Source organism: Vanessa cardui, chromosome 11 (genome assembly GCF_905220365.1).
Source record: "Vanessa cardui chromosome 11, ilVanCard2.1, whole genome shotgun sequence".
NCBI lineage: Eukaryota > Metazoa > Arthropoda > Insecta > Lepidoptera > Nymphalidae > Vanessa > Vanessa cardui.
Genome location: NC_061133.1, coordinates 6,367,283 through 6,383,680, shown reverse-complemented (window position 1 = coordinate 6,383,680; position 16,398 = coordinate 6,367,283). Strand labels below are relative to the sequence as shown.

Here is a 16,398-nt window from a genome sequence, read left to right as displayed (position 1 = left end):
CCGTACAGCGCCATCGACCTCACTACGCCGGATTAGAGACGCCGGCATATTGACCCCGGCCCGGCCGCCTCCAACAGCCTCCTGAGATAGGACGGCAGCTCATGGTATCGAAGTGCCTCCCATATGATCTCAAAGGGGAGACTGTTGAAGGCGTTAGCCACGTCGAGCGAAACCGCCAAGACGACTTGCCCCTGGGCCACCGCTTCCGTCGTCCGAGTCTTCAGGGTGTCCAGGGCGTCGACCATCGACCGGCCTGCCCCGAACCCGTACTGAGCCTGCGAGAGACACGGACCGACCTCCTCGAGGTGCTGAACGAGACGGGCTGCAAGGATCTTCTCGAAGAGTTTTCCAGTCTCGTTCAGCAGCACGATTGGCCTGTACGCCGAAGGGGAATCCAACGGCCGACCTTCCTTCGGCAACAAGGCCAACTTCCCTTCTTTCCAAGGCTTCGGAAACTGCCCACTGCACAGACACTCGTCGAACAGCTCCCGAAGCCTATAATACAGTTATCTTATTTTAGCATTGCCATGGGACTTTATTTAAGCACCACGTTCCCAAAAAAATATAAATAAATAAATTTAAAATTAACTATAGTATTATTATACAAAATCTTAATCAAAATAAGTTAGTATCAATTACACAGCCATCCACAACGACGTTAACCTAAATTTTTCATACATTTTTTATCCATAGAGAAATCCAATTTGGTTTTGATCGAAATAGAGCACAGTCGGGAATGATACGTGACTCACGCGTCGCTGGGAAAATTAATTTGCATTGCAAATTCACGTAAGTTTGTCACCTACAGTACTTGTGCCTTCTATACGAGAGAATATATATTTATATACTATAAAAAGGTAAGTTACGATTTTAATAAAATTAATATAAAAGAATCGGAAAATGGAGTCGAGATGGCCCATGGAGTCGAGATGGCCCAGTGGTTAGAACGCGTGCATCTTAACCGATGATTGCGGGTTCAAACCCAGGCGAGCACCGCTGATTCATGTGCTTAATTTGTCTTTATAATTCATCTGGTGCTTAGCGGTGAAGGAAAACATCGTGAGGAAACCTGCATGTTTTTTATGCACAAATTTCATAGAAATTCTGTCACATGTGTATTCCACCAACCCGCATTGGAACAGCGTGGTGGAATATGTTCCAAACCTTCTCCTCAAAGGGAGGGGAGGCCTTTAGCCCAGCAGTGGGAATTTACAGGCTATTGTTGTAGTTGTTGTTGTTTGTTGTATCAGACGATTTTCTAATATTAAACCGAAAAAAAATAATAATAAAAATTGTAAGTTGATGCTTATTCAGTCGAGATGATCAGTGGTCAGACATAGTGAATCCTTATTGAAGATGGCGGGTAAGCAATTGAATTTTCATGTTTGTGAAAAAGTGCTCGGGCGTGAAGTAAAATACATCGTGAGGAAACCTGCATCTATCGCGTATATATTCAACAGCCTACATTGGAATAATAAGCTCCTTTCTCCTCAAAAGAAGAGACGGCCTTAGACCAAAAGTGGGACATTTTTGGCTATTAGCTATTGGGCTCCGTGGTCAAAATCTCTATAATCGTTTTACTTTCTTTATTCTGTGAAAAATCAATCTGTGATAACGTTTTCGATTACTTTTACGAGTAGATTGTTTATTAATTAGTCTTAATATTCAGATACAAGTAAAATATCTCATTAAAGATCTTCATCGTGGTGTATAAGCTTATCTTTTACGCAAAATTGATTTAGGAAAATTATTTTGTACATATTTTTCATGTTCTAAAAAATTTTAGAACTTCGACAAGAATCAAATAACACATCTAATATATGTAATTTGCATCATTATTGAAACCGAATAGCTTTAAATATTAATATTATTAAAACAAAAGAATGGTAAATGTTAACATAACAGAAAAAAAACTACATATTTATAATAGATATAGAAATTTATTTTATTTAAATGTATATTTATTAAATACATATTATTGAATTTCTTTCCTACTAGTAAATTAATCTTGTTTTTGTTAGCATTAAAATTAACAAGCGGATAATTATTCCTTTTTTCACAAAGAATAAAATGGCGTCGTTTTTATGTAAGAGTCAACATTTGCGAGTGTTGAGTGATGTGCATGCGCCCTTGCCGCGCGGCGGGCTCGTTTCGCGCCTTAATCTTGCAACGCAGCAGCTGTAATATATTCTGCCAGAGTCGAGTCTGCTCCTGCACTATTCCTTGACGAGAACTTATTGCCCTTTGTTCCTAAAACATTCAAAACTGAATTAAGTTAAATAATGATAGTCAATCATTTTAAATTTATTTTAAAAAGTAAGTTTAGAATCTAACTTTTGTGTTTACATATTTATTTCATTGAACAAAATTACTAGGTATTTACAAGCTTGCGAGAAAAGAGGCCATCTATCTCTGTCCCGACGCATTTATAATAACAAGAATTTTGTGAGTAAGAGCTGTGCGTGGAGCACATTACAATTCAGATTATCTACTATGCACTCGTCACACGTGTCGCTCGAAACTAGAGCACACTCGGGAATTATGTAAAGAGAGTCACTAAACCCGACTTGCGAAATTTGCATGCTGTAAGCGTCACTAAATAAAATTGCTTTTGTCTTGTAGATTGATGCAATAGTTAAATGTTTAGCTAAATACTATGAGGAAAAACTGAATCCAAGACGGTTTTTGCTCGTATTCTTCAACATTACTGCTGGAAAATACGGAGTTTCTAATATTTCATGTAACATAATAAATTCATTGTTGCGCTGATATTTATAAAAACATAGCAAACCTCTTCTAAAATCTTGACAGCCTCTTCCATGTCAGCAACATTTTTTTTCAAAGCTTCCATTTTTGAGAGTTTCCTCGGAGACTGCATGGAATTTTTCATTTCAAACATAACAACTTCTTGCAAACCTTCCGCCTTCGTGATTTTCTGCCTTAAATTTTTCCATTCGTTCTCCTTACTGTTCAGTTGGTCGGTCAACTCTTTCACTTGATTCTTTAGAGGATCCATCTGTGAAGAGATGTTGATAGACGTCGCTTCGTAAATTCTCTTCTTCTGCTCGTACTGCTGTTGAACTTCTTGGAATTCTTGTTTAATTGGTTTCACTTTATCACCCAATGGCTGTATTTCTTGACTCACCTGCGATAGTTTTTGGGCCGTTTGTGCTACAAGCTAAAATTCAATTAAATTTTTTTTTATTTTATTTAACATGTTCGAAAATATATTTTTTAATATAAACCAATAGAAACTATTTTCAATAATTTTACTTACTTGAGATAAATCATGCAATGATTTCTTCGTCAAATCTGACAACTTTTCATTGCCTTTTTCGACAATATCATCGTCATCAATTTTCATTTTCTTGTGGTTCACGAGGGCCATTTCAATTGTAGGATCGTTAGTACTCAAAATGTGTAATGTCCTTGTCAGAATACCCGCTTCTACCTAAAATAAAAACTTTTGTTTTATATTTAAAATTCAACATAATGAAAAACGACTACAATATTACCTTAAAAGTTGAAAGATTAGCTCTCTGTCGTTTATAGAGATTGCTTTTAACACGAAGTGAATTGACATACTTCTTCAACTCTTCGCCTCTAAGAACCATGTCCCCAAGAAGCTGTTTCACCTAGGAAATAAAAATGTATATTTAAAATCAAACAAAAAATCTTTATCCAATGATTATATAATAATATATAAAAGCATTACACTTACTAATAGCTAGTCAAAAAAATCTACCATCGTTTCTTATGAAGAAACTAAGAAGAAAACGGTGAATAAATCTCAGCGGGTCTTTTCACTTTCTTCATTAACCAATAAATATAAATAATTTATCAATAAAAAAACTTTTGAAACGGCCTTCTGGATATCGTTTCATTCGCAAAGTGTTTTCTCATCTAAGAAGTTAATTATTCGAAACAATTTAATTTCTGTTATCATCCTGAGACTGCTTTTATCATTATAGAATACTCGATTCCATCAAGTTCATTTCAAAAGATAAGAAAAGCAAAAATAGAAAAAGATGGATTACTTATACAGAGTTATCTTAATACCTAATCCCGATCAAAGACTTCTTCCAACATCATTTAGAAAAGAAATAGCACAGAAATTATCTGAGACGAATCTTTCGACGCTTCGACATAATGACCGATTACTTGAAATGGGAAAAATACCCCAGTATCTGATCGACGTGGCTTAGCCGATTATTTCTCTAATAAACGTACATAAATATTGCTTTAATGATATTATATATAAAGCAATAAAATAGAGGCATATTTCTTTAATCAAAATTCGTTTTACTTCTTTTTTTAATTTCAATGTATTTAACTCTTTATTTTATATGGTTAATGTTTAAATTAAACTACATTGATTTACATGAAATGTCTAAACAAAAGTTAAATATATGTTACACACACTTACCACAATTTATTTATAGCAACTCTTTTTACTATTACATATTATCTTAATTGATTTTCTGAATAAAACTATTGTAATATAGTAAAGTAACATTTCTAAATATACGGGAAACATAAATCTGTTTTGAAATAATTATTTGAACTTCGTGACAATAAGGGAAATTTATGTGAATTGAAAAGTCTACCTCAATTTTAAGAATGAATACAGAGTTCATTTATCGACCTAAACCAAGCGAACTATCAATGGGAAAATAACAATACCACATAAATGGTTTCACCGACTTGACTAAAACTGGGTCAAGTTTCAAAGTCAAAGTGTGACTAAAATAGAAGCATGTCTATAAATTGCACAACACTATATAAACAGTATTTCTTAAAAGACTTTACGTTCAAGATTGCTGTTTGGAAATCATTTCATAGAACGTAGTATTACTAGCTACCTGTCACGACTTCGTGCAGGTACAATAAGGTTTTATACAAAACTCTTAGATTACAGATTAAAAATAAAAAGAAAAGCACTATTTTTTCCGGGTAGGAAAGTTGAAGTTCTACGACGTAACGCTCTTGTCTACTATATAATACGCATGCATTATACATATAAATCTTCCTGATGAATCAATCTGTTGTTTATGTTATTTAAAAGATTTAAGCGTACAGGCGGCGAAAAACGATTTCATTTAATACTATATAGTAATGAAGGTAATATAAATATTGCTTTGGTTTATTTGAAAAAACATGTTAAATCCTATCTTATTGCTAATTATTTAGTTGTGATTCATCATCATCATCAATTCAGTCATCTTTATTTTGAAAGTAAAAGCGCTTCAGTAAGATATTTTGAACATATTTTAATAAGTGTAAAGAGCTTCAGATTTAAAGCACTTACTACATTTTTGACTAATATTGAAATAAAATGCGAAAGTTAATCAATTAATGTTACATTATTGCATTAAAATCGACGTGATATCTGCAAAATATTACTAATATTAGTGAATGATTCATGTTTTTCATGTTTTTACAGACTACTAGTGATATTTGTTCGTTCGGCAATATTTGGTTTCCACCACCTTTGAACGATTTTTTTGGGATTACATAAAGTCAAAAGTCGTCGTCGATAAGCCAGTTACGATTCAAGACTTGAAAGCTAACATTACCCGCGTAATTGGGCATTCATTTGTCACAAGGCTGGCAAGAATGAACCAAAATTGGACCTTCCGAATAGACCATCATGCATCAGACTACAGCCATAATTTGATTTATTTTTAAAAGTGTAATGTTAAAAATCTTTCTTTCAGGTCATAATCAAGCATACGCAAGGAAATTATATTTTATGTGTAATATTCATAATAAAAATAATGTCTCAGGGTTTTTTTTAATTGTCACACATCCACCAAATACACCTCTCTAACATGTTGGTAAAGCTGTGGGTTAAGTGTCAGTCTAATAATGCTTGCAGCGAATATAAAAAAAATATTGTGTACGTATAATTCTGTGACGTTTATTCAACAGCTGTTATACAAACCTGTGACCGTAGATCAGCCAACGTCGCTTCTTGTTCTTTCAACGAAGTTGTAAGCTCGTGAACACGAGTAGCGCTCAACTCTTTATTGCGCCTGATGACCGCAGCTTGCTGCCGAAACGGCGCAAGCTTGTCTTCTTGAGGGTCAGACGCGGCCAGGCGACGTTGTACCAATTGTTCTATCTCGCTATTCACTGTTGCTATCTATAGTATAAGATTATCGTACAAACAAAAACTAAACAAAAGTATTCTTTATTTTCTCGAGGTACACTTCTAAGTCAGGACTTAGAAAGCGGAAAGCCCGGGCTTTTCCATTGAGTTTTGACCCAGTGTGTCAGGGTCCACACCCTCTGGATCAATTAGACCCGAAATGTGTCCGAAAGTGCACTTAAGTGGTTGCCGTACACGTAGCTCGTAGTAAGAGTCGAGATGGCCCAGTGGTTAGAACGCGTGCATCTTAAACGATGATTGCGGGTTCAAACCCAGGCAAGCACCGCTGATTCATGTGCTTAATTTGTCTTTATAATTAATTTCGTGCTTAGCGCTGAAGGAAAACATCGCGAGGAAACCTGCATGTGACAAATTTCATGGAAATTCTGCCACATGTTTTCCAGCAACCCGCATTGGAACAGCGTGGTGGAATATGTTCCAAACCTTCTTCTCAGCGGGTGAGGAGGCCTTTAGCCCAGCAGAGGGAATTTACAGGCTGTTGTTGTTGTACACGTAGCTAGGGCTACATGTTATATTATCATCATTATAAATAATCGCCACGTATAAATTATTATTACAATTTAACTACGAGTCGCGTCGACATTGCTACTGTGTCAATTTCATTAACTTCATAATTTGCTTCAATATCATCTTCTACGTTGTATTGTACACATAATTAATTTTATTTCATTATTCAATATAATTTTATTATTATTCTATTAGGAAGTTTTCGAGTCACATGCGACGGTGGTGGTGAGGCACCGTTTTGGGCATTCATAATAATGCCAAGCTTAGGGGTCATCATATACACGTAACACGAAACTCATTATTTAAGGAACTCCTTCATAGTATTTAACATAATACTGTAAAAACATTTGAAAATACCTGCTATCTCTTGTACGAAGTTGCAAAGATAAAGTATTAAAAAGTTTCCATCCATTTCATGGGTGGATTTCAAGTTTTACTCCGCTACTTAAAATCGTAGTAATAAAATCAAGCTAAAAGTTAAATTCTATACCTTATCTTGAACTGTGATTAAATCCGACCTCGTCGGGTGCTGTTCCGAAGCAATTGTCTGCATAATATTCAGTTCCTTCTGTAAATTGGCACTTTCTTGGGGCAGTTTTTCTTTCATCAGATAGCTATTTAACTAAAAATATAAACGGAACTTCAAGATATCTTTCATTTAAGTTAAATAATAGCTACATTTTTAATACAACTGAATATAAATTGTCTCAAGGAATAATCAAAATATCACAATATACAAAACAACACAAAATTCAACTACAAAACGCAGATATTTAATTTAATCTACATTAATATAATAACATGTTGATAAAACTACTTCATCCTAATTATAAAAAAAAAGTAACAAGAAAAGTTAAAGCAACCTGTATTTCTTCTTGTAAATGTTTGATCACGTCGGATGCACTCTTGGGAGTAGCGCTCTGGCCGTGAATGACGTTTAAATAACGCTTCAACTGTTCCGACGCAGTTTTTAGCTGCAGCTGCTGCATATCATACTGCAAAATCAGAATCAAAACATACTTAATTCTCGCACTTTTGAGAAAAACAGCTACAAACTTATTTTTATAAAGCACCAAATATATGAATATTGATACATGTTTTTTTTAATTACCTGATTTTCAAACTCCTTAGCCTTTTCTTGTTGTAGTCGCAGAAGTTTGCTTACATTTAACAAATCTTCCTTGTCTCTCACGTCCATCAAATGTACTTGAACGTTTTCCAGACGCTTTATCACTGGCAAGAATTTTTTTTTTTCAATTAATAAGTAATGTTATACATAACAATCACAATACAATATAACAGTAACTACTGGTAAAGTTTTCTTCGAAAAGAAGGTTTGAAGTATATTCCAACAAGCTGCTCTGACTGGATTGTTAGGTGTTCAAAAACTTATAAGAATACCATACGACGCATGCAGGTTTTCTCGCGATGTTTTTCTTCACAACCGAATTATTGATTATAATCACAAATTAAATACGTGAAAGATTCTTCATAGTATACAGTTATATGTCTATTTCCAAAACGTATTTATTGACAATATTTAAAAGAACACCTTTAATTTCTAGACTATTCAAATTCAACAAATAATTTGCTTGCTTTGTTAGTATTCTATACAATTTTCAGTCCAGCTATTGAGATCATATCTATGATGAATTTTCATCGAAATAATACTTTTACAAATTTAAAGCAATCGAAAAAACTGCAGTCAAAGAGTACATTTTTTTATTCATTATATTAAACTTTAATCCTGATCAAAAATAAATTCAATTAACTGAATTATTTTTATGATTGCTTCTTATTATTTACAGTATTAAATGAGTGTAACTTATTTATTTATTCAGACATAAGTCGAATAATATTGTACAGCAAAAGATAGATATACAGAGAAACTATGGAATGTAAATAACATAGACTCCTCGATTGAGTACTTTGACCTCATCGTAACCTTGTAGGCACTGATTGCATAATATAATTTGCTCTACAAAGCGAACTACAAACCTTAATTAGAAATATGAAAGCATAATAACTACAAACTACATCGACGATATTTTTTTTTATTAATTCAGAATATTTATGACATGACACCCATGGTGGTAGTGGATGGCAAGTGGTCACTGTCGGTCAAATGTATTGAAATCACCAATGAGCCAACAACTTTGAGGAACTGAGTTGCTACGTTCATTGCGCTATACTGGCTCACTCACGGTTCAAATAGCAAGTGCTATGTAAGTATTGCTCCAAAAAATATTGCTGCTAGATAGAACAGTAAATACATAATATACCAATGTCTCTCTCGACGGCCATTTCTTTTATATCATTAATGATTTCAGACGCATTTTCTTTCTGCAGCATCCTTGTTCTTTTATGTACATCTTTAAATTCATCTATTAAGTTTTGATACAGTTCTAGTAAGTCTTGTACCGAACTGTTTCTCGCGACATCAGCTGGTATATCAGGGATTTTCAAGTACCTGCAAAATAATATACTTTTTTACGCTATCATTTACTTGGATATTTATATTTTTATCTTTTATTTATTTATATCAAACGAACGCTAAGGATAACAGCTGTAGAGTGTATTTACTCACAAATGTTTGTCAAACGCGTTAGTTCAAAAAGTAAACAGATTAGCCAAGCCATTCTTACACGCGAACGATCGCTGTGCTTAAAACTCAAGTTTATTAATTGATTTATTTATTTGGGAAACAAACAATTTTAAAAACATTGTAATATAAAACAAAAATAACAAAAATCACAAATCGATCAAGTTTCCACTTAAAGCAAGTTTGACTCTAAGTGCATTGTTCTTGCTATTATTGTGCACAGGTGCATTCATAAAATGAGACTGCACTTGTATTTACGCACTATTATATTTCTTCGCTCTTCTATTCCGTTGGGAGAGAAAATCCGATACGACCGGTAAAATTTCATCCGCAGTATTAATTACATTACGTGTTTCCCAAAACACTAAAGTACACTATTATACACTATAAAGTTTATTTCAAAGGCTACTTCCAAGTTCGCGTTGGTACTATGAATTTTAAAGTTTATATACACAAATCCAATAATTTTTCATTCCCGAGTGTACTCCCGAGACCTTGGGATCTGCAGTGTTATGAGCTAGTTACTAGATCAATTATCAAATAAGAAAATACAAACATCATCATCATCAACTGCAAATTTAACATAGGTTTTGTTTATGCTTTAAGAATTTACTTAATTAAGTTGAAATATGGAGACGACATTGGTACGACATTATAGTAGTCTTTTAATATGTGTATACTGGCAGAGATATAAGTCATTATTTATATGCCAAGGCTTACGTTTTACGGCTTAAATTTCTGTACCTAGTATTTCTTGATACAGAACATGTATCCTTAGAATATTAATGTTTAAATAGAGTAGGACAAGAAAAAAGAAAATGATGCACTACAAAAGAAGTAAAAGTAAACCTTTATTATATAGTATATAAGTCTAACACTCGTGCTCGAAAATCGATAAATCACTATCTATTTTACAAGTGTGCATGTACTTATTGAGCTAGTAGGCTAATTTATTTCAACTCTTCCTCAGTTTTGGCAGTCGAACCAGACATTTCATTAATCTAAGTATGCATTAATGTTCTCTATATACAAATAAAACCATACGCAGCGGTGTCCAGTATCATAATAAAAAGTACTGGTTAATTCAATTGCCTAAGTTGGCCACAGAGATATGCTATGAATTAAAGAATAATTGTACACAGTTCTTATTAAGTATATCTTCTATTAAATAACTGTTATAAATATTGAACGTTACTTGGTATGTGCGTTGATCATTTTTTTAACTGGAACTCATTCTTTCAAAAACATGAAACATGAACATGTAAAGAAAAATATTTAATCAATAATATCAACAACAATATTTCCAGCCAAATATTTAAAAACAAATTTTGGAAATGTTTGTAATACTAAAGCACTCGAAGAATGAGTAGCGGAGGATCGCCGCAATTTAATGATTTACGATTAACAATTGTACCTTACCTTGTGAAGATATTTTGAAATTGTATTCAATAGGTAACTGATATAGAAAAGAAGTCTAAACTAGACATCGGGTTTAACGTGCTTGAATACCGATTACCACAGATTAATAATACCAAATCTCAGCAAGTATGAATTTATATTACTTAAATCAATTATTGATATATTTACCTTATAAACATATATTACAAACAGAAGAAATATATCTAACAGCTACAGCTATTAGCTGTTAGATATATCTCTTTATATATTTCATCAGAGCGAACGTATGTAAACTTTTGACTTTCAATGAACACAAGCCGGTTGCATTAATATCCTGATGAAACTATAATAACTAGGTATGAAATAAGGAGGCGTTAATTTATAAATGAATCATCAAACTACAAAGAAAATATATTACCAATGTCTCCGACAGCTATTTATATTAAACGATTTCAGACGCATGCGACAAAGAAACAACAACTTACTTGGCTAGATATGCTGTATTTTTAACTTGTTCTTTGTTAGACAGAAGCCAGTGTAAGGCATGATGAATAGTTCGCGTATCTCCAGCGAGTAATTGCGACCTGAATAAAGTCGGTTCAGTGCCAGCTGGAGGCCGGTATTTAACATTTCCTAACATTTCTAACAGTCTCACTGCTACTGTTTCAGGATCTTCTTCGCGAATATTAAGCTGTTTAAAACAAACACTATTTGAAAGATTTTAGTTATATTTTTTTCTTTTGTTATTTATTAGCGCGATCGATTAAATTTCTTTATAAGATAAATAGTATTCGCGGCGAGCTCGCATTTTATGGCGTTAGTTGTAATGTCTCAGGCAAAAAAGTAGCCTATGTCCTTTCTTGGATTTCAAGTTTGTTTCATACCAAATTGCATTAAATTCGGCTCAGCAGTTTGGTCGTGATAGAGCGACTGACAAACAGACAAAGTTACTTTCACATTTGTAATTAAAGTATAGAAGTATATATGTATTATACTACTACTATTTATACCTACATCACTTATCAAATGTTTTGTAACAATGGTACCATTTGGAAAGTACATTTTAATAGTAATTTAACTATAGCAAAGAAGAATGTTCTGATTTATACAATATTATATACTGAAACACAAGCATCTTGCAAATGTATAAAAAAAAATAACAAAAAAACTGTCACACAACTATGTAGTAGGTATGAAATCGATCTGTAGTGTTAACGCTACCACACAACATTAGTAACTGCTAATGGTTGCACTAATTACAATTAATGTAGCATTTCTGCAAGACTACAATTATGATTTCATTGATCTTTATCAATTGACATTCCACGGTAAGAATAATGCTTTATTTTGTCGTATAAATACTTTAAAACGAAAATATATACTATACCTTGTCTCCAGCATTGAAATTTACTAGCAAGTCCACGAGAACCTGCAGCAACTGCTTCTCGTCCAATGCATCAAATTTTATCAGATCATAGTTTCGACCCAATGTCGTATTTAATTCCTTTACAATGTATTTTATCTGTTCAGTCATCTCGAATCGTTTTTTATATTTTCTTGATAAAAATTTTGCCTATATTATCACAGAGTTCTTGCGTTGTCGCTTGCGTTACCTTAGCAACCCAAATAGCAACAATCCACGTAAAGCATAAAGCTTTGTCTACATAGTGCTGCAACCGTACCGGTGCCGGACCATTTCATCATAGTCATAGTTTATAAAATAAAAAACGCTAACTAAATATACTAAACTACTCACCGCTCGCAGGCTGAGTCGCTGCTGCTCTCTTTTTTTATAATATTTAAATGTGATCATGATGTCAATATGTAAAAATAAGGACTCAACCCTATTTTTTTATATTGACACCATTTTTTAAAAGTAAGCTTTATAAAAAATATACCAACCTATTCGCACACGTAAGAATAATTAAGATTAATAGTGGGTGTCATCAGGTATCTCAAAGTGTACACGTAACTGTCTTTAAAAAACCACCTGGTGTCAATTTGACTATTAATCTTAATTATTCTTTCCTATATGCGAATGGGTTGATATATTAAAAAACCAGTAACGGTTACACTGTGGGATAAAACTTGGCGACGTCACGGTGTTTATATGTATATACGCAGAATTGCGATCAGGCTTTGTCGTAACTGACATCTGCCACTTTGTACACAAAGCCTTATCATAAGTTTTAGGGTTCAAGTCATCGTGAACTTTTCACGATGACTTTAAAAGGCCGTCAAAACGCATTACAGAAAAGCGATAATGAAAGATTTCTGGTTTCGGAAGTACCAAAAACATATTCGTAAATAACAAATATAGGTACAGGGTTATTGGTAACTCGACGTAGAGAGGTGATAGTGGTGACTATTTGCAATAATTTTAACCCCCATCATCCAAAAGTGAACCATTTTTGAGTTATCACCTTTTTTAGCTTTTTTCAAAATTTGTCAAAAATGCAACTTCAAAAATTTATTTAGAAAAAAATATCAATAAAATTTTATTACTTTCCTTCTGATTTATAAAAACGGATGAACACTGGATATTTGTTAATATTTAAACAATCATTATCAGCCCAAATTTAAAAATGGGAGATGGAAAACGATATTATTTCAATATTTTTAAATTTTTTTTTCTCCAAAATGCTTTAAAACATTACTATGAAATTTGTTCTGCAGATTATTTTAATAACATAACCGTTTTCTTAGCTTTCCAAAAATGTATAAAAACTAGGAATTCACTTCAAAGCAGCCGAAATAAAATGACCAGAAAGGGCGCTGGCAGGAATTCGTATTCGAACATGAACGAATTTGTACTCTTTAAAATTCCCACAAAATTAATTAAAAATAATATCCAATGTAAAAAATCTTACTCACTCACTTAACTTACTTACTTAATACAAGTTTAAGATAAAATTTAAATACATAAACAGTTCAATAGCTAAGTTATAAGTAAGATATTTTTTTTAATATAGCCTAATTAAAGTTAAGAGAGTCCTCTCTAAAAAACTATAACTCTCTACAACAATGCACAGTACACAGCATATTCTACAGTGCATCATGCAGGATTCTATCCTTATAATTATCCTTACGAAGAGGTCCCTGAAAGAAGAATTATTTTTTGAAAATTCGTGTTCTAATAATTGTGTAATCTATAATTCGCAGATGCATATGGGGGTTAAAAGTATAGCAAATAGTCACCCCTATCACCTCCTAGCGGATGTACGTCGAATTACCAATAACCGGTATAAATATTTCATTTAATGTTTCCCATTACTTGTCATCTAACAATTGAGTAACTGAGTTTCGTACTATTAAGATTCGATTTTACAGAATAGGTCCATATGAACACTGCGTGCTTAATTTGTGCGACAAAAAAAAGCCCTATTTGCGTCCGAATAACGACACATCCTTATCAGCTTATCTTCTGTAGAATTATATAAAAAGTTAAAATTATTCAGCAAAGTAATTAATTAATTGAAGAATGATTGATTTCAAAACAGAATTAACTGTATACTCTGATGAGTTATTATAATAAATAAAAATTTTAACAAAAAGAAAAACCGACTTCAAACAAAAGACTATTTTAAAACAAATGAATATGCACGAAAAAGTAATAAAAATAATTGCGTATTGAACATATTTTTTAGAGTCCTCCTAAGTAAAATTAAATGAAAAATATTAGACTAGTTAAAAGTCGATTTACGATTATATAACGTAGTTATAGTTATTGGTATATTTGGAGCCGGTGTCAGCCACGGTGCCCTTGCCCCAACAATCAAGAGAAAGAAGCGATATTGATTGATGCAGTATATTATTGTGTAAAAGGTAATTTGTTAAAAACATATTTGTTAAAGTATTGTCGTATTGTTTTTTGATAGATATACTGTAGGGTTTTATTGACTGACACCGACTCCAAATATAACAATAATTATAACTACATTATATAATCGTAAATCGACTTTTAAGTAGTCTAATATTTTTCATTTCATTTTACTTAGGAGGACTCTAAAAAATATGTTGAATACGCAATTATTTTTATTACTTTTTCGTGCATATTCATTTGTTTTAAAATAGTCTTTTGTTTGAAGTCGGTTTTTCTTTTTGTTAAAATTTTTATTTATTTTTTGATTTTAAGTGAAGCTGATGTTGACTAACTATTTTTTTTAATATGGATAGAATATGCTTTCCGTATATATGAGTCAGAAACTACTTCGAGGACAATTTCAAAGGAAACTTGCGAATAAAGCAAAAATAGACTTTCGAAAATGCGGATTTAATACGTCATGCGGCATAAACTACAAGGATCCCTCGAAAGAGCTGTAATCGACCTCAGCAAAAAAACTTTGAAAAAGACCAACTATATTTCGTACATCATATGACATCACATCACATACACAAAATTTGATTAAAGATAGTAAGAAATTCTGCCCCATATCGCACCCTAACTGTGAGCCGTATAGGAGTTCCATCACTACATAGTATAAAACAAAGTCGCTTTCTTTGTCCCTATATCTTTAAATCTATGCAACGGATTTTGATGCGGTTTTTTTAAAAGATAGTGTGATTCAAGGGGAAGGTTTGTGTATATAATACATGAACAATATAGTAAAGAAACCCTGATAATTTTAGAATTTTGCGATGTGATGTCGTAAATAAACAAATTATGTAGTATATTTAGTATCAGTATTGCACCCGTGCGAAGCTCGGGTGGGTAGCTAGTTGATTATAATATTCGACTATGATAATTACATAAACATAACCACATTACGGAAGGTGACTCAAATATCCAAATAACCTATAAATAAAAGATTCGACTGAGTATCGCTAACGTGCTCTTCAGAATTGTTCCGTTCCTTTCCGTTCCGTTACTTTGTCATGGATCCTGTGCTCAGAACCTTACCAAACTTTCACCAAATTATCCTTGAAGTATATATTTTATAATAAAAAAAGAATTATCAAAATTGGTTAACGTGATTTTCAGTTATTCACCTATTTGTCGGGCATATACATAATGCAAATTTAAGACTTATGTCGTTTCATACGGATAACATCATCGAAAAAAAATAAAAAAAAAATGGGACCCCACGGGAAGCACTACCTTTCAAACAAAAAAAAATTATCAAAATCGGTCCACCCAGTGAAAAGTTATGAGGTAACAAACATAAAAAAAAAAAAAGAAAAAAAAAATACAGACGAATTGATAACCTCCTCCTTTTTGAAGTCGGTTGAAAAAGCAAACTTCGTAAGCCAATCCGGCGAAATAACTTCAAGTATTTGGTTCAATCGATGAAGTTCCTTCATTAATTATCTGAGAGGCAACAAGATTCACGAAGATAAATAATAATTTGCAATAAGTACGTTATCATCTGCCGTTAATTGATCACTCGATATCAATTTTTATCAGTGATGATTTACGCCATCAATATTTAGATTAGATTTAGTTTTTTTTTGTGTATATTTTATAATATTATTACATTTGATTTACAAATAAACTTGAAAGCAATACATAATTAAATTCTTTTATATAAACAGCCTTAGACGAGTTTATTTTCTTAACAATTTCTTCAATATCTTAAATAATTTTAAACAATATAAAAAAATCATCATCGAAAACAATAATCTTTCCAAACTGTCAACGATGTTATCAAGATTATATTTTTCAATATTTATTACATAATTATGCTTCATTATTCGGAAAAAATAAATAAAAAACATTAAA

General features: G+C 32.5%; 1 protein-coding gene across 1 annotated transcript; it reads right to left on the bottom strand.

Annotated features, from left to right (window-relative positions):
• Window positions 1-1,996: 1,996 nt before the first annotated feature.
• LOC124533714 (intraflagellar transport protein 81 homolog) lies at window positions 1,997-12,230 on the bottom strand. Its single transcript, XM_047109166.1, has 11 exons — window positions 12,067-12,230; window positions 11,165-11,370; window positions 8,962-9,149; window positions 7,791-7,912; window positions 7,543-7,674; window positions 7,170-7,301; window positions 5,945-6,145; window positions 3,516-3,635; window positions 3,278-3,451; window positions 2,792-3,178; window positions 1,997-2,250 (listed from the first exon to the last, which is right to left on the bottom strand). Exons 1-11 carry the CDS (start codon window positions 12,211-12,213, stop codon window positions 2,083-2,085), a joined length of 1,977 nt encoding a protein of 658 aa, XP_046965122.1. The 5' UTR covers window positions 12,214-12,230; the 3' UTR covers window positions 1,997-2,082.
• Between the last annotated feature and the right edge of the window lie 4,168 nt (window positions 12,231-16,398).